Source organism: Diadema antillarum, unplaced genomic scaffold, assembly GCF_040938485.1.
Source record: "Diadema antillarum isolate AM-2024a unplaced genomic scaffold, OU_Dant_1.0 scf00000013, whole genome shotgun sequence".
Lineage (NCBI taxonomy): Eukaryota > Metazoa > Echinodermata > Echinoidea > Diadematoida > Diadematidae > Diadema > Diadema antillarum.
Window position 1 is genome coordinate 978,449 of NW_027270902.1, and position 18,574 is coordinate 997,022.

General features: G+C 38.9%; 1 protein-coding gene across 1 annotated transcript; it reads left to right on the forward strand.

Annotated features, from left to right (window-relative positions):
* Positions 1-947: 947 nt before the first annotated feature.
* On the forward strand, positions 948-17,644 carry LOC139721309 (uncharacterized). The gene is made up of 14 exons (XM_071632634.1): positions 948-1,033; positions 1,487-1,597; positions 3,413-3,532; positions 3,922-4,038; positions 4,812-4,931; positions 5,806-5,922; positions 10,507-10,626; positions 11,052-11,168; positions 12,037-12,153; positions 12,555-12,665; positions 13,413-13,529; positions 14,729-14,857; positions 16,194-16,313; positions 17,469-17,644. Exons 4-14 carry the CDS (start codon positions 3,939-3,941, stop codon positions 17,642-17,644), a joined length of 1,344 nt encoding a protein of 447 aa, XP_071488735.1. The 5' UTR covers positions 948-1,033; positions 1,487-1,597; positions 3,413-3,532; positions 3,922-3,938.
* Positions 17,645-18,574: the final 930 nt, after the last annotated feature.

Consider the following 18,574-nt stretch of genomic DNA (forward strand, 5'->3'; position numbering starts at 1 on the left):
ACAGTAGGTTAAGAATTTTGCACATTCACTGAAGCAAGTTAATCAGAAGATACCAACGAATGTCATCTTTTTTAATTACCTGGTCAAAAAATGTCAAAAACGGTTTGTACACTGAGAAACAAATCGTATTGTTCGCCTTGTTGTTTCGCAGTGTATCACGTTGTAGTTTAAAAAGGAGGCTCTTCACCACTCCTCCAACATCACACATTAATAATGAAACCTTATTCATCGACAGGCACCCATCCAAGTAGCTGTGACCCCCAACCCTTGTCTTAACGGAGGCACCTGTTGGAGCGGCAGCTACGGCAGCTGGTATTGTCAATGTCTTTCTGGATACTACGGGACATCATGTGAACATTCAAGTAAATATATATCATATTATCATAATGCGTATTGAACTTTAATGATAGAAAAAAGGGAATTGTGTCACGTTTATTGCATGATGTTGGACTTAATTCCAGAGTCATAGCTCAGCAACGTTGCGTGTAATCATAACGTTTGTGTGACCCATACCGTCCGATCTAGTATAAGAGGCAAAATACTCTGACCTCGGAGAGGACATAAATGAATCTCCTGTGTGTGAGAGAGTCGCAACTCATGTAGGTAAAAGATCCCGCTTCTTTCTCCATCATGAAGAACAGGGTACATCAGTTGATGCAGTGGACCCGCCTCACACCCAAATGGACCCCATGTTAGTCCAGTTGGTGCAGCTGAATATGGGCTATCCAGCCATTTTGATTCTTCTCAGATGAAGAATGAAAACAAACAAATTTCAACTCATCAGCCTAGAATACTGAGAAGTGAAAAGTGTTGTTCCTCTCTTGTCTCATTATCTTGTATAGTTCACAGACAAATACCCAAAACAACTCTTCCAACATAACGCACGATGGAATCTTATTTATCGCAGGTACCCAGCCAAGTAATTGTGACTCCCATCCCTGCCTTAATGGAGGTACCTGTTGGAACAAAAGCTCCGGCGGCTGGTACTGTCAGTGTCCTGTTGGATACTCTGGGACATCGTGTGAACATCCAGGTATGAAATGGAGCTGAACATTAAAGACACAAAAAAGCCATCTTTTTGTATTTATCATAATGATGTTAGACTGCAACTTATTATTATTACATGATACATATACAAATATTTTTAAACATACGTGTTAATAAGATTATGTGCTTAAACTGTGCACATTTAGCTGATAACACAATATGTAAGTTTGTGTATAACTACAAGGGATTGCATGTAAAGGCATGTGCATCATTTGGAACACCAAGGGTTGCATGAGAAGTCTTCCCCCTTAAATTATAATTTTCTTTTTTGATAATCATCAAGTCTGTCCAACAATAAATAAGTTCAGTGAATAAGAGTATAACCAATTGCCATTCCTCTGGAGATTTCCGAAATAGGGGAATAACCCCCACACTTACAGCATTCAAATATTCAAGTACCTCTAACATTTCAACCCTGCATGCCACCCATCTGTTCCAGGCGATCCCTGTTTCTCCCAACCGTGTCTTAATGGAGGAACGTGTAGGAATGCAACTGACGGAGGATTCGCGTGTGACTGTCTACCCAGTTTCCATGGTGCGAGGTGCGAAGGTACGAAGAAAGGAAAGAAAGATATCTAGATGCGTGTATATTCAAATATATATTTGTAGCTCCCGTATTTACAGATTTACTTGAAATAACAAGGCTTTGGATTAACTTGGATTTACGTGAAATAAGTCGATCTTGCGTTGTGGTGTTAATCCTTGCTCTAGATGAAACAAGAGCGCACAAAATTTTAATCGTAGCTTTGAGCGACCCCAGTTTCAATTGATCCCTGCCTGTCACACCGTGGTTTATAAAAATTGTTGAGTTTGCTGAAATGGCGTGTAAACGAACTTAGAATGTCTGCTGAACTTTCACAGTTCGTTATGTGAGGGAAGAGAAACCAGCCACAAACACGGGAAAAGTCAATAGAGAATCTATCAATGGCCCACCGTAGTCAGAAATCACACGTTTTGGTCAGAGCACTGTGATTTCATGACAAGTAGATAGATGAGGTTGCGATCGTTCAGTACTGTCGGCTCATTTTGACTGATTCTTCTGATTCTGATTCTGATGATAAAATGTGAGACCATACAGCATCAAAAAGGGAAATTTGTTCAGAATGTGAATAAAGTGCAATGACAGCGTTCAACTCCAGGTGTTCAACTCATATCAGGCGCGCCGGAAGCAGTTTTGGATTGGGGGGGGGGGGGGGGGGCAAATATTGGAGGAGGCTCACGATAGACCATTTATGTTACACAATACACACACACACACACACACACACGCACACACGCACACACACACACACACACACATATATATTATATGTACAGTGGCGTACCGTGGGTCGAGACATTTGGGGGGGGGGGCACCTTGTGGAAAAGTAATCTTGAGGGTGTGTATGCTTGTGCGTGTGTGCGTACGCTGTCAGTCTCTGCAAACTTAATGGGACTACCATACATTACGGAGTGTGATACATTCAACAACGCAGTCATTGAACAACATTGTAAGTTTTCCTTACATGGATTATGGAATGACGGTGTGAAACGGCAAATTACTGTCAGCAACATCAGGAGAATTGCATAACAATAAAATGCGAGCGAGCTTGAAAATTTGACATTTTACAGTCCCAAAACTGCCGTTTGTAGCTATATCTTTCGCTTTGGAAATTAAGGGGGGGGGGGGCACCGGGCGCAACTGCTGGCAATTACTGGCAGCAACATTAGGAGAATGGCATAACTATTCAATGCGAGCGAGCGAAGCGAGCGAGCTTGAAAATTTTGACATTCTACAGTCCAAAAACTGCCGTTTGTAGCTATGTTTTTTTTTTCGCTTTAGAAATTAAGGGGGGGGGGGGGTGGCCCAGGCCCACCTGCTTGCAATTACTGGTAGCAACATCAGGAGAATGGCATAGCGAGCTTGAAAATTTTGACATTTTACAGTCCAAAAACTGCCGTTTGTAGCTATATTTTTTCGCTTTGGAAATTAAGAAGGGGGGGGGGGGAGCGGTGCAGGCGGGGGTTAAAACTATTTTCCGCCGGTCGCGCTACCTACGTCAGGTGTCACGTTAGTAACAACTAGCGGTGAAAGAGGGACGTATGGAAGATTTTTTTTTTTCTCAAGGGGGGCACACGTTTAAAAATGACATAACAAAGAAGAATTTTTAAAAATTGCTTTAAAAGGAGGGTTGGCATGGGCCGGTTTTGCCCACCTCTAAATCCGCCAGTGCTTAAAGCTAATATTTTGATATTTACACGATTTTCCTAGCCAAAGGCCTCTAAAACTGCAACGGTTACATCATCGGCTGACAATATTCAGATGTTTGAATGAAATAGTCCATCAATACCCCCTGACTAATGTGTTTGGGTTTATTTCCATCAGCGTTCATACATGATCCTTGTTACGGTTTGATCTGCGAGAATGGTGGAACTTGTTCGGCCCCCGCCGATTACCCATACTGCATCTGTGCCCATGGATTCACGGGAGAGCATTGTCAAGATGGTAAGTAACTCGTAAAACAGACAGCAAACAGAAAGACAGACAGACAGACAGACAGATAAACCAACAGAAAATAAATTTTTATGACCATACATTTAAGCTGAACTCATTTGTATAATGCATATCAACACTGGCTAAAGTAGTGATGATAGATATATTATATTGCACATTAATATTCATATACATAAAATGAATAAACCCATAGATACTGTACATCAATTCATATCAATATTCTGGATAGACAAAATTTTGTATAGATTAAGATATCATTTTGTAACTTCCGTTTCACAGTTGTCCGAGCAGAAGTCTGTTTGTCATGTTTAATTTGTTGTTTTTAAAATGCCCTTACGATGAGAAACGCATATTTCACTTTCTACTTTGTTTACCACCAGTCATAACTGATCCATGCATGTCACAACCGTGTCTCAATGGGGGATTCTGCGTGTATGACGTGTACACCGGATTACAATGTCATTGTCTGCCAGGCTATCACGGTCTGAGATGTGAAGGTAAGAAACCAGAGACAGACACAGTCATACCAGGTGGAAAAGTCAGTGGAGATTTTTTCTCATGTTCATGACAACAATTAGATTGTTACTCTTGCAACTGTCTTGTGAGCACCATTTCGCTTGGCAAAAAAAAAAAAAAAATGTTCTGTTACGCGTAAGGGGATCATTCTCTATAAATGTTTTATACAACACCTCGGAGCAATGATCGGAACAATGGTCCGAGCCAAGACCTGAAAATAACAACGATCGTTTCTCTCGGGCGAAGATAACAGGAAATACTAGTTTGATGACGAGTCTGCTCCTTCGGAATGAAGTATACATGCTTGGTGACGTCATCTTTCACTATCTGAGAATGCTTCGCAGTGGTATTACATACTGACTATAGAGATAGTGTGCACCGGTCCTTTTTAAAGCTAAATTCAGGAGATGTGCAATAGGTCCATGAAACAAGTGGATATAGATATTGTAACTTCGGGATGTTTAAAAAATCACTTCAAAATAATATACTATCATAATCTGCTTTTGAGAATAACTATGTGGTTGCAAACTTATTGTCAATTCTAAACATTAACAATTGTTAAAGTAGGGTCTATACTCTTGCCCTAACTCTTGACCTTATTCTATGCTCTTGACATTCATCCCATAATGTGATGGAACTTGTTTAAGTTTAGTCAGTTTTAAGAGCATAATATGCTCAGAAGTTGACAGCAGCCAAGAAGTACAGCACACTGTGTCATTCGGGGTTTGATTGTTGCTGTTTTTTTTTTCATCAGAGCACGTATCTAATCCTTGTGACGGTTTAATCTGCGAGAATGGCGGATCCTGTTTGGCCACAGCCGATTACCCATATTGCATCTGTCCACATGGATACACAGGAGAACACTGCCAATATGGTAAGTATAACTGGTACGAATGAACACACATAGACAAACAGATAGAATGACAGAAAATGCCATGATTTTATGATATTTACGTAAATTTATTCTCTTTTCCATTCATTATGAAATCCCCCCCAAGAAAAATTTTTTGTAACCTACGTCTATAGATCAGTGAATAGCAACAGATATGTTAAAAATCCAGTGTATACAGACTGAACTTTAAATAAAATTTCATGATATAGAATGGATTTGATGATATGTCATAATATTGCATATACACTGAAACATTAAAAGTATTGTTTACCATTGGGAGCAGTGATTAAAAAATGTCCGAAATATCACATTTATTTTGATGCAGATGTGTAGGTCAGTTGTATCACAAAACATACCATATAAAATGTTTGCAATAAAGCCTAAAATGTAAGGAGATATCACTATTTATCTCAATAAACCATTACTGTAGACGGTTTAGTCTAGAAACATTTTTATCATAACTATTGTTCACATTTTGTGTATTTAACAATTTAACATTGAATAAACTGATTTAAATTTTTACATTGATTGTTTTTATCCCTAACTCATATTCTAGAACTATTTTGAAACACTAAAGCTGGGTTTTTGTTTCATCTGCAAATGGTAAATAATGCCTTTAATACGAATTATAGCTATACACTGCTTTTATAGTATGCGATGTACAGAGATGTGTGCACACATCAAATCGATAAACAGATGAACTCATTTATGTAATGAGTTATGCACATATACTTCAGATTTGTTGTTGCCGTTTCACAATAGTGTCCCAGCAGAATCCTGATGTTTGTACTGTGAGGCCATCACCATCCTCACTGTGAGAAACGCATATTTCACTTCTTACTTTGTGTGCCACCAGATGTTACTGATCCCTGCCTGTCACAACCGTGTCTTAACGGCGGAGTGTGCGAAAATGTCATCTACCTGGGCTTCTCATGTCATTGTCTGCCGAACTTTTACGGTCCGACATGTCAAGGTAAGAAACCAGTGAAAAACATAAGTGGGAGAGTTAATGTAGTATCTATAATGGTACCTCTGCAGCCAAAGTCTTCAGGGGTCATCACAAAATCTTTATTCGACATTGGGTGATTTCAAGTTTGGTGCTAGTGCTAGTGCTAGTGCTAGTGATAGTGATAGTGATAGTGATAGTGATAGTGCTAGTGCTAGCCCCCAAATGACGGCCTTAAATCGAGCTCTAACACCGACGGTCAGATTAGCGAGGCGATACCGATCAAAATTATCGATCACCAGCACGAGGTGCTAGCATCGCTCCACCGCAAATTCCGCGGGAATTGTGCTACGAAAAAACTGATGGCGCATAGTTAAAGTCAAATATAAAAAGATGTAGCCATGACTGCTCAGTTTTAAACACATAATGAGGAAAAATGATTAAAATGCCACAAATTTCATCCGTTCATCAGGACCCAATTATCTTAATTTTGCTCCCAGGCTCAGATTTATAGCCATGTCGAGAGTGTTCGTGTACATTTATACTTGGGCGACCATTGCATTAGCATAGACTTTGCACGCAAAACGTGCATCTATTATGGAAGTGAATGTGGTCACGCACGGCAACGCTAACACCAGCACCGAACGTTGAATGACGAAAATGATAATCCCTAGGAAAAAGCATGTAAATCGCAAACACAAACGGCGGAGCTCGGTTCAGCAGACGACATTCAACACCGAGCCTAGCACCAGCAATCGGAAATACGTCATAATTTTGAGGTCAACTCCCAACACCGACGTGATTTCAAGTTAGGTTTTATCGCCGGCGCTATTGCTGAGATAGCACCGAACTTGAAATCTCCCGTTGTACGAGTAGATTGGTACAATAGTGTGAACGATTTCGCATGGTGAAAATTTGATCCGTTGTTCGAAAATAGACCATACTCTCTGAATGTTATATATATGTTTATTTATACATATATATTCTGTTAAGTTTTCTTTGTTTTTACTTTTCTCTCCTTGTTTTAAGCACTTTGCTTTAGTTTTGCTAGTTTAAGAATTAGATATTGTTCTTGAGGAGACTGCAAATTACAAGGAAGCTTTTCAGCGAACCCCTTCATTACCAACAACTTTTCTTTGATACAGTGAAGTCACAGTATATGACATGGGCGTCACCAGGGGGGGTGCGTTGGGTGCGAACGCACCCCCCTTCAGATTAAAAAAAAAAAATAAAAATCAGTCTACGAGCGACCTCAACGCCGGACACTAAATAATTATTCTTTTCTATTTTTTTTAATATTTTACACCAGGGACAAAAAAAGAAAAAAAAATCGTCGGCAAAAACAATTCGCACCCATGGTTCTGGCAGCACTGATTTTATACATAATATCTACTAGTATTCTACAGTGTTTGAAAGAAAACAAAAATGTTGCCCCCATAAAAATATTGGAAGGCAAGCACACCATTTGCCCCACCCCACATAATCATAATTCCCGCGATGAAAAGATTTTCTTGCTTTTTTGTTAGAATTCAAGAAATCTGTCCAATTATTTCACCCGAAAGCAGTGGCGTAACTACGGGGGGGGGGGGGGGGTGCGCCCCCTCCCAATCCGCTGGTAAAAAAAAAAAGACTTACCGAAATAGTATAATGCAAGTGTTAGTAAACTGCTTTTGAATGAAAGGATGATCAAGAGATAAGATATTTTTCTATGATTTCTTTTAACCATAATTGAATAGGTATATAATGTGAAACATTGTTCAAAAAGCCCGGACCCGACAAAAGATTGTGATTCAGCGTGATTCCTGGTTGGCATTCTACATATAAGCAGGATGTGCGCAGTGTACTCAGTACATCCGAACGAAGAGTCGCTACAATGTTGCGCAATGTGATGTAGAATGTACACAGGTCTGTGTACCTTACGCTTCGTTATATCAAAGCTAGATCATTGATTTTGCAGTGTTGCTTTACATACTAGTCTATATAAAAATGTCTTCCATTGCCAATAAAAAGACTTGACCTGGGCTAATTCCTAACTTTTCCATGTATATAATACACACACACAGTCACAAACAAACACGCACAATTAGTTTAGGGATGCTCTAAAGTGCAGATTTTGGACATCCTTCCCCCGCTTGGTCACTTCGACGCCACCTCGCTGGTCATCACCTCCCCCAGTCATGAACATAAACCCACACCTTTGACTATCAGTGGCGGATCCAGGGGGAGGGGCGCACCGGGCGTCCCCCTCCCCTTTAATTTCCAAAGAGAAACAAAAATAATATAGCTTCAAACGGCAGTTTTCGGACAGTAAAATGTCAAAATTTTCAAGCTCGCTCGCTCCGCTCGCTCGCATTTAGTCGTAATGCCATTTTCCTGAATTTGCTGCCAGTAATTGCCGGCACTTGCGCCTGGTGCGCCCCCCCCCTTAATTTCCCAGGCGAAAAAATATAGCTACAAACGGCAGTTTTTGGGACTGTAAAATGTCAAAATTTTCAAGCTCGCTCGCTTTTGATCTTTATGCCATTCTTCTGATGTTACTGCCAGTAATTGTCAGCAGTTGCGCCCGGTGCGCCCCCCCCTTAATTTCCAAAGCGAAAAAATATAGCTATAAACGGCAGGTTTTTTTACTGTAAAATTTCACAATTTTCAAGCTCGCTAGCTCGCATTTAAATTCTTCTGATATTGCTGCCAGTAATTGTCAGCAGTTGCGCCCGGTGCGCCCCCTTAATTTCGAAAGCAAAAAAGCTAGAGCTTCAAATGGCAGTTTTTGGACTGTAAAATGTCAAAATTTTCAAGCTCGCACGCTTTTGATCTTTATGCCATTCTTCTGATGTTACTGCCAGTAATTGTCAGCAGTTGGCCCCGGTGCGCCCCCCCCCCTTAATTTCCAAAGCGAAAAAATATGGCTCCAAATGGCAGTTTTGGGACTGTAAAATGTCAAAATTTTCAAGCTCGCTCTCTTCGCTCGCTCGCATTGAATCGTAATGCAATTCACCTGATGTTGCTGCTAGTAATTGCCTGCAGTTGCGCCCGGTGCGCCCCCCCCCCTTAATTTCCAAAGCGAAAAAATATGGCTAAGAACGGCAGTTTTTGGACTGTAAAATGTAAAATTTTCAAGCTCGCTCGCATTTAATCGTTATGCAATTCACCTGATGTTGCTGCCAGTAATTGCCTGCAGTTGGGCCCGGTGCGGCCCCCCCCCCTCCTTAATTTCCAAAGCGAAAAAATATGGCTAAGAACGGCAGTTTTTGGACGGTAAAATGTAAAATTTTCAAGCTCGCTCGTTCCGCTCGCTCGAATGTAATCATTATGCTCACCTGATATTGCTGCTGCCAGTATTTGCCAGCAGTTGCGCCCGATGCGCCCCCCTTAAATTCTAAAGCGAAGAAATATAGCTTAGTTTGTTTGTTTTTTAATGTAAAATGTCAAAATTTTCAAGCTCGCTTGCTCGCTCGCTCGCATTTAATTGTTATGCAATTCTCCTGATGTTGCTGCCAGTAATTGCCGGCAGTTGCGCCCGGTGCGCCCCCCCCCTCCCTTTACTTCCAAAGCGAAAAAATATGGCTCCAAATGGCAGTTTTGGGACTGTAATGTCAAAATTTTCAAGCTCGCTCTCTTCGCTCGCTCGCATTTACTGTTATGCCATTCACCTGATATTGCTGCCAGTAATTGCCAGCAGTTGCGCCCGGTGCGCCCCCCTTAATTTCCAAAGCAAAAAAAAAAAAAATATATGGCTACTAAACGGCAATTTTGGGACTGTAAAATGTCCAAAATAGTAATTTTCAAGCTCGCTCGCTCGCTCGCATTTAATTGTTATGCAATTATTCTCCTGATGTTGCTGCCAGTAATTGCCGGCAGTTGCGCCCCCACCCCTCCTTTATTTCCAAAGCGAAAAAAATATGGCTCCAAATGGCAGTTTTGGGACTGTAAAATGTCAAAATTTCCAAGCTCGCTCTCTTCGCTAGCTCGCATCTAATTATTATGCCATTCACCTGATGTTGCTGCCAGTAATTGCCAGCAGATGCGCCCGGTGCGCCCCCCTTAATTTACAAAGCAAAAAAATATGGCTACAAACGGCAGTTTCTGGACTGTAAAATGTCAAAATTTTCAAGCTCGCTCGCTCCGCTCGCTCGCATGTAGTCGTTATGCCATTCTCCTAGCTACGCCGGTGCCCTTTCCCCGCTTGGTTTCCCTCAAAAAACAGTAAAAGTCTTGGGATTGAGAGCTTCCTATATTCTGTCCAAAAAATCTCGTAAACATTTAGTGTCAAAACGCACCCCCCTTGAAAAAAAGCTGGTGACGCCCCTGTATGATTGTATTTCCTTACACAATATTTTCTTCTTTATTTGATAAATTGAATTGTATTGATTTTGTATAAATATGCTGTAATTATTCTTTTGTTGGAAATGAAATGAAAAAAAATACAGTGAAACGAAATAAATTCGATTTTTTATATTCTATTTCAATTTTCAAAATCTATTTCAAGGTTCATCCCATATGGTGCTAACTGATCGTCACCGTTTAATCAGTCGTACGAACTGACACAGATGAAGTTTCACGATTTCGTATCTATTTCAGTTTTCACAAGTTTTTTCTCTTTATTTCCATCAGATCAGGTATCTAATCCTTGCGACGGTTTTATCTGCGAGAATGGTGGATCCTGTCTGGCCACCGCCGATTACCCATACTGTAGCTGTGCTCATGGATACACGGGAGATCACTGCCAAGACGGTAAGTAACTCGTACCAATACAGACAGACACACAGACAGACAGACAATTTCGCAATCATACTTACGTATGTTTACTACGAAATGGATGAACACAAACACAGGGGCGGGTGGGGGAGGGAGTCGGAGAGAGAGAGATAAGTATAACTTACATTTGTTACTCCCTAAAATAAATGTAAGTGAATAGGATAAGGCGATGTATTTAATTTTCTTTTAACAGTAATCTGATAACATGGATAAGCCATCTAATCCGCGATAACGGCCTTTCACGTTGGCCCATTGCATCGTGTCCGCCCACAATTGTCTCGAGTTCATCCCGTTTTGTCCACGGTGGCTGAAACGGGACTGCCGTGGCCGACGGGAAAATGGTGTAAACATTGCCGTTAAAAAAATCAACATATTTCACTTGTTATTTTGTGTGCTACCAGTTATAACTGATCCCTGCCTGTCACAACCGTGTCACAACGGCGGATTCTGCCAGTATGACGTGTACTCCGGCCTAGAATGCCACTGTCTACCGAACTATCACGGCCTTAGATGTGAAGGTGAGAATCCAGATACAAACACTGGAGAGAAAATTCAATGGTACTGAATCATAGGCAGTCCATGTCTTCTGTGCCAATCAGAATCTACTACTCAAACAAAGTATAGATGCACACAAGTTGTGTTGTAAATATGGGAGTTCACACGAGGTGAAACCTTGTTGTATTGCACAAATAAATGTGATTCATAATTAATACAATAGTAATGCTCTGTAAGAAAAATATCTCAGAGCACCTCCGAAGTTAGTTACAGGCATGGTTCGTTTTTGCAAGAGAAAGCATCAGTAGTACGATCACATACAGACGTATCATGACTTCAATAGTATAGCTTAAACCGCAAGATACCAATTTTAATTTTATAGTTCACTTTCAAGAGCCGTGTATTACGGACGTTTAACAATATTTGCCTCTTTCATCAAACCCTTTGGCCCGAATTCACGAAGGTGGTACAATCTTTGTCCATGGTTTAAACCAAACCATGGACAAAGATTGAACCACCTTTGCGAATTCGAACCTTTCAGTCTCATGGTTACACCATTAAATGATCTTGTCTATATGCTTGTCTGCCATGTTTGCAGATTGATGTGAATATTAATAAAACGTTCTCAATTTTCAGGCTTTACCTTTAACATGTAGATGAAGTCAAGGTACTGTAGTTGGACTTTCCCTCATTTTTGGTTATCGATCGAGAATAGTGGATAATCGGTTCAGGCAATCTTTTGAACAATACAGTGAACTGACTTTTGTGATCACAAAAGTTTTTTACTTTTCTATTCTTTTCTCTTAATCTGTTGAATCATAAAGCAGAAAAAAAAGAACAAACCAAATTAGTGCGGTAATAAAATCATCAGCGTGCTTTTTCCCCCATCAGAATTCGAAAATCCTTGTGATGGTATGATCTGCGAGAATGGTGGTACTTGTTTCTCCGCTGTCGACCAACCACATTGCATCTGTGTTCATGGATACACGGGAGATCACTGCCAAGATGGTAAGTAATTCATACGAATAAACAAAGGCAGACAAACATACATAATTATGTTGTTTGTATGAAATCAAGAGTCGAAACTAACGGAACTTTTTGGTGGCCTGTTTGGGTCACCACATACACGACATACTCATCAAATTAATTCAATTTTGGTTGGCCAAACAAATAAATTTGGTATTTTTATACTAATGGGAAATGGAAATAATTCAAATCTACTTACAGAGAGAGATTTAGACGTGGATTTATTACTTCCACTTCATAACTTTACGTGAAAATTTGAGATGAGTATTTCGACTTCACAATAAGAGAAAAATTATGCTTCTGTTGCGTTCTTAGTCCCACCCCTTGCCCAAATAACTCACAAGTGTTTTATTTTTCATCCTGTTTGCCTATATTTTTTTCAGCAAATCCCTGCCTGTCACAACCGTGTCTTAATGGAGGATGGTGCGAGAACGACATGTACGGAGACTTCGAATGTCAATGTCTGCCGAATTATCACGGTTCAAGATGTGAAGGTAAGAAACCAGAGGTAAAATAAGAAGGTGCAAAAGTCACCGTACATGTCAAGGCACAAGCTGTTGTATATGCCGCTGAAGTCTTGCATGCTGATGATAGATACTATACACAAAAAGATGACGGTCGCAAAGTGCGATTATACAATTTTTCTCACCAGGTAGTTGAACCGAACATCATCGAAACAATACTATACACATCAAGGTGATGGTCGCAAAGTGTGATTATGCAATTTTTCTCACCAGTTACTTGATTCAAACATCATCAAACGTCGTGTTTGTGTAAATGCCCCTGCATCTAAGTCCGGTCCCCATTCTACGATGATTGCTGGTGATGCTGAAAGGTCCTTTGCATTGTTTGATCACAATGAATATCAAATGAATTGATTTGATATTGATGGACTTATTATTCCCATTAAAATGGTTGAAAAATTTGGGATTTGTAGATCTGTTCACTTCAGCAAAATTTAGTATGCGATAGTTTGTCACGACACTTATAAGGTCGGGGCTGTAACAAAACTGGATTAGAAGGTCACTTAGCCTATAGATGGTGATATATAGATATTCTGCACAATACAATACTGTAAAACACTTTCGAAAGGTAAATAAAGTAGTCGATGATCCTATCACGAATTACTGATCGATAGTAATCGACGTTTGAAAGAGATTCTCTATTCAATCATAAAAGCTAAGAAAATTAACAAACCTGATTTGTGCGGCAACGAAACCAAACGTGCTTATTTCCACCAGAATTCGTAAATCCCTGTGATGAACTGATCTGCGAGAACGGTGGAACTTGCATGGCCCCCACCGATTACGCATATTGCAGCTGTCCACACGGATTTATTGGAGCTCGCTGTCAGGATGGTAAGGGGCCTATACGTACCTCTATCTTTCTTTGCACAAAATTTATAGATATTTTTGAGTTCTGTTTTGGTGAATACTTATGTGATATTTTGAACTTCATTAGATGTAATTCAAGATTATGTCTAAAATTATTTAACTCACATGTTACTGATATAATTCTGTTTATGAGTGTTAATACAGGTTTACCGTAACTGTATTTATATCGGTTGTTTTATTTTTATTTTGTAATTTGTCTATGTGTCTATGCTGTGTGATTAATAGCGATTGCAACTGATAACGGATGAAACTAATAAAAAGATGCAACAAAACTAAAACATCCCTATAATTCACTCCTATAGTTACTCCACAAATAGGAATCCCTTGTACAAAGGTATAGGAATTTGTTCTGTTGGTATTCCAAAACCCTCAAATTTCCTGTACCTACACACACACACACACACACACACACATATATATATGTATATACACTCAGCAAAAAAAGTAAATTCCCCCCTAACATTTTTGGATATATCTCAAAAAGTATTTTACGGATTTTCATAATTCAAACGGGAATGGATAGGGAATTTCATTACTCATAACATGAATGGCATATCAGTGCCACCAGATATCATTATTGGTGTAAAAAACGCATTTTATGTCAAAAAGCATGGGAAAAAAGTTGCACTTCAGGCTATATGAAGCATATTGTATACATTTCCTATGTAGGTTAGCAAATGACCTTTTTAAATTGTGGAATTCTCAGGAATTTTTTCAGGTACAATGTGCTTCCCTATTAAACAGATGTAATGCATACTTTTTAAACAATATGTTGGTAGAAGCCATGTGATTTGTAATTTCAATCTGGGTTGATCACATAAATGTGCCTATGGCCATTTTGCATCATGCGCTCAAGTTGTAAATACATAAAGGCATTGTTTATGCTGTCACAAAGAGGGATGATAATTTGACTGGGCATTACATTTTTTATATAATTATGGGTAACTTTAAATGGCTCTGAACGTGGTTAGACATAACCATACTAGCATCATCGTTATTAGAGTTGTTTATTGGTATCAAGAAACATATTATATATATATATATATATATATATATATATATATATATATATATATTATTGGTATCAAGAAACATATTATATATATATATATATATATATATATATATATATATATATATATATATTTCTTCCTTTTTTTTAGCGTTGCCAACCCCTGCCCCTTCTCCGTGCGAGGCAAGTCCGTGTGAGAACAACGGTATCTGCATATCACTAGGAGAGGGGTACCAGTGCTACTGTGCTGATGGATTTTCCGGACCTCATTGCGAGCTGGGTACGTGTACTACGAATTTCCTTAAAGAGGAATTCTTGTCCTGTTATAAGTTAGTTAATAAAAAAGAGTAAGATCTTACGAGTACGACAGTGGAAATTTGATCAAATCGGATGAAAATTCAAGGAAGTTGTTAAATTCTATAAGTTTTCGCTAAATTTTGCTAAATAGTTCTCAAACAATTAGTGCGAATATGCAAATGAGTGATCCGATGATGATGATTTCATGACCTTACAATTTTAGAGTAATCGTTAAAAATGATAAAAAAACATTTTGTTATTCCTGGCTGAATATCTTAGAAATAATGATCACATACTGGGATTTGGAAATTTTATTATTCGTTGTTGAAAGTGAAAATGAGTAAATGACATGAGATGAAAATTTGAACATGAGGCAGAGTTACGTTTGAACAAAAATTATGGTTATTTGAAAATTTTTCATAACTGTTAACTTTAATATATTTAAAAACTTATTAGACACACCGCATTCGGGTTTTCTTTTTAATGTATAATGGAAATCCCGGCCTATTATGTATTTTTGCCAAAGATTTCATTGGCATTACCATGCCTCTAATATACTGCGGCATGCATTGAATATTCTTCTGTCAATTGAGTATTGTATTTCCCGTCATAAGTAGGCCTACATTAATACAAACAAGCAGCTGAGACGTCATTTTATCTGAAGTTGTCTGACATAAGTTGTATATCAACATTGAAAAAAGGAGAGAGTTGGGAGCTGAAATGTGGTGTATCCCTTGTGAACAGATACAGATTTATATAATGCATACACATCGTGCTCTCATCAACAAATGATTCAATAGATGCAGAACTGTCTGTTTATAATCTGATTATGTAAATTAAATCTGAATCCCCCTCCCCCCCCCCCCCCCCCCCCCCCCCGAAAGAAAAATGTACTATGGCAAAAACACTTCCTTGAAGATCACGAATTTTGTGTGAATCCAAATTTTGGTTCCGGGTGTATTTCATGCTGTATATGAAGGATGAACAAATAAGATTTATCTGGAATACCATTGAATACCATGGGTCTTTGTGTCGTGATTTCATGGCATAATATGAGTTTTTAATATTAGATCCGTAGATATGGCAATGCTTGTACGTGTGTTTATGTGCGTGTGTTAATTTTCAACTACAACAATTTTTTATTTGTATATGATATGAATGAAATCGGTGAAGATCACTGAAATAAAGTGTGTGTGTGTGTATGTGTATATATGCGTGTGCTTGTGAGTGTGTGCGTACACGCTATACCATTTCTTATCACAAAATGGTGACATTACCTGCTCTCGATCCCTTGTAACACATTCGCCTCTGTATTCTAGACGTGTCGGCGTGTTTGCCAAACCCGTGTGGAGAGGGAGTGCTGTGTGTCGGCGTACCGGAGACCGAGGACCCAACCGACTACATCTGCAAATGTCCAACGGGTGTCGACTGCTCAATAGGTAAGGCTTAAATATGACGACATTCACCCACAAGTAACATAATTATCCCAATGCTTTCCTTGTTCGCCTTCATGCAAACGAAGCTTGCATGTTTAAAGCTCATTGTGCATTTTTTCCCTAGAAATATTTTGAAAAACAACTTGTTGATCTGTTGATAGTAGTCTTTTCTTCATCACGGTTTGTAGCAGAAACGACATCACATATACAAAAAGTACATCGAAAATTATTCGAATGCAAATATTGCTATTGAAATATCTGAGAAGCAAGAGCCTTTCCAGGTGCACACACACGTACACACACACACACACATACGTACACACACACACACACACACACACACACACACAAACATGTCTGTTTGACGTCTGTTAGATCCAACTACACTTGGAAGCTGTTAACGGAAAACAATACCGCGACCCAAACGACAAGAGCATCATCCAGCCATTGACTCCCTTCCTCCTCTTTTTTTCTGAGGGTGTCAATGACGTAATTGCAATTGCTTGAAAATGAAATTGAAATATTTTCATATTCCATATTATATCATATACAAACAAAGTAAAATCTAAAGAAATATAGTGATTTTTTTCATATAATCACAAATGTGGAAGTTACTACTGAGAGGCGCTTCTTTTAAGATGTTGACCCCCTGCGGTATACAGATTATAATATCAAAGAAAAGGAAAAGTATTATAACTTAAAAATTAATGTACAAGGGCTCAATTAAGAACCCTGATATGAATATACATGTAATGTTACATAATGAAATATGTACAGTATATATAGTGTATATATTACAAGTTTATTCACATAATATTTACCGAGTGCATTGATATGTCATTGGAATAAGAATAAAGCAGAAAATAACCATTCGAGTATACGAAATTAAAATACTTCTACAAAATATACAGACATCAATTACCGTGAAATCGATTATCAATACTTATAAAAAAAAAACATTTTTTTTTTAATAGCTTACACTTGAAGCTATCAGAGCTTTGAGCTTTTTTCATTGAATGGTAGAAGGAATTCCAAAGCATGATAAGGACCCGTAAACATAAAATTTTTGTAGCCGTAACTAGTTCTGTTTTTAGGAAGATGACAATTATTCGCTTGCCTTATTCAGTAATCATGTATAACTTTATTCTTTCGGAACAGGTGGTGGGAATTCTCCTCTTACGACCACGGCCAAGATTATCGTCGGAGCTGGATCTGGTGCCGTCGTGATTCTGGTCGTCATCGTCGTCGCCGTGGTAGTTGCGCTCGCTCGTAGAACATCCACAGGCAGTTCCCTGAAGTCTGCCAAGCAGACGGAGAGTAAGGTGAGAATGTGAAAAACACAGGTTTATGCCCAGAACCCAAGTCCAACATGAAAAGTCGAAGGTTAATCGTTTTTTGATATTTCGTAGTCTAGAGGGGGACTGTCGTAATTGAGTACCATATGAAGTAGCTGCTGCACTGCAGCGGTATAATAGGCCTAAGTGTGTATGCAAGTTGTTTCTTTTAAGGCATAGATTTGTTTCTGCAAGTAATAGTAGAGGTAATGATATTAAATCACTACGTCTTTTCACGTTTTTTTTTATTGTGGGGGGGGGGGGGGGGCGGTGGCAGTGACTTTGCCAACAGTCAGAGTTTAACTACGTTACTGTCCTGAGACGAAGTCAGTATGGGTTTTGATATTGTGTGTACTCCTGACAATTATCATTATATTGTTTCGAGTGGAAAGTCACATATCTTCTCGAATGTGACTGTGTCCATATTATACATATGTGTTCATCATCTTCACTCTCGAGCTTACAAACGCAAATTGTACAGGAATTTTGTCCTTTTTTACTTCATGGTCTTGAATGAAACGGACATGTTACCTGTTATATTTTTTTAGACTGAAACAGAATAGTTGCTATTATGAAACAAGAACGTTGACGATGAAATGACTACACACATTCAACGAGGCAAGGCTTTAAGACTGCAACACTCACTTCCTTTTTTTTTTTAGGAGAAATTTGCTGAACCGGATGTTGACCTGCCTCCAACCAAAGAGGTGCTTGCTCCAACTGGGAAAGAAAACGAGTACGTGGTCTAGACACCAGTACTTCATGGAAAGACATGGTGGGTGCATTAATATCTCCTCCTTAATTCATATCTTCTTGAAACTAGTTTTTGTGTAGAGCTCATATGCAGACACACTTTTTATAGTTATGATCCATTTTGTTTTGTCTTTTGTCTTTTTATTGTTTTACTTCAATATCAAGTGAAATATGAAG

What these genes read in the sequence shown, in the direction of transcription:
- LOC139721309 (XM_071632634.1), top strand. Translation starts at nt 3,939, where the DNA reads ATGTCACAACCGTGTCTCAATGGGGGATTCTGCGTGTATGACGTGTAC. An exon ending in TCACGGCCTTAGATGTGAAG is followed by an intron (nt 11,169 to 12,036) that starts GTGAGAATCCAG and finishes TTCCCCCATCAG; the next exon opens with AATTCGAAAATCCTTGTGAT. An exon ending in CGGACCTCATTGCGAGCTGG is followed by an intron (nt 14,858 to 16,193) that starts GTACGTGTACTA and finishes TCTGTATTCTAG; the next exon opens with ACGTGTCGGCGTGTTTGCCA.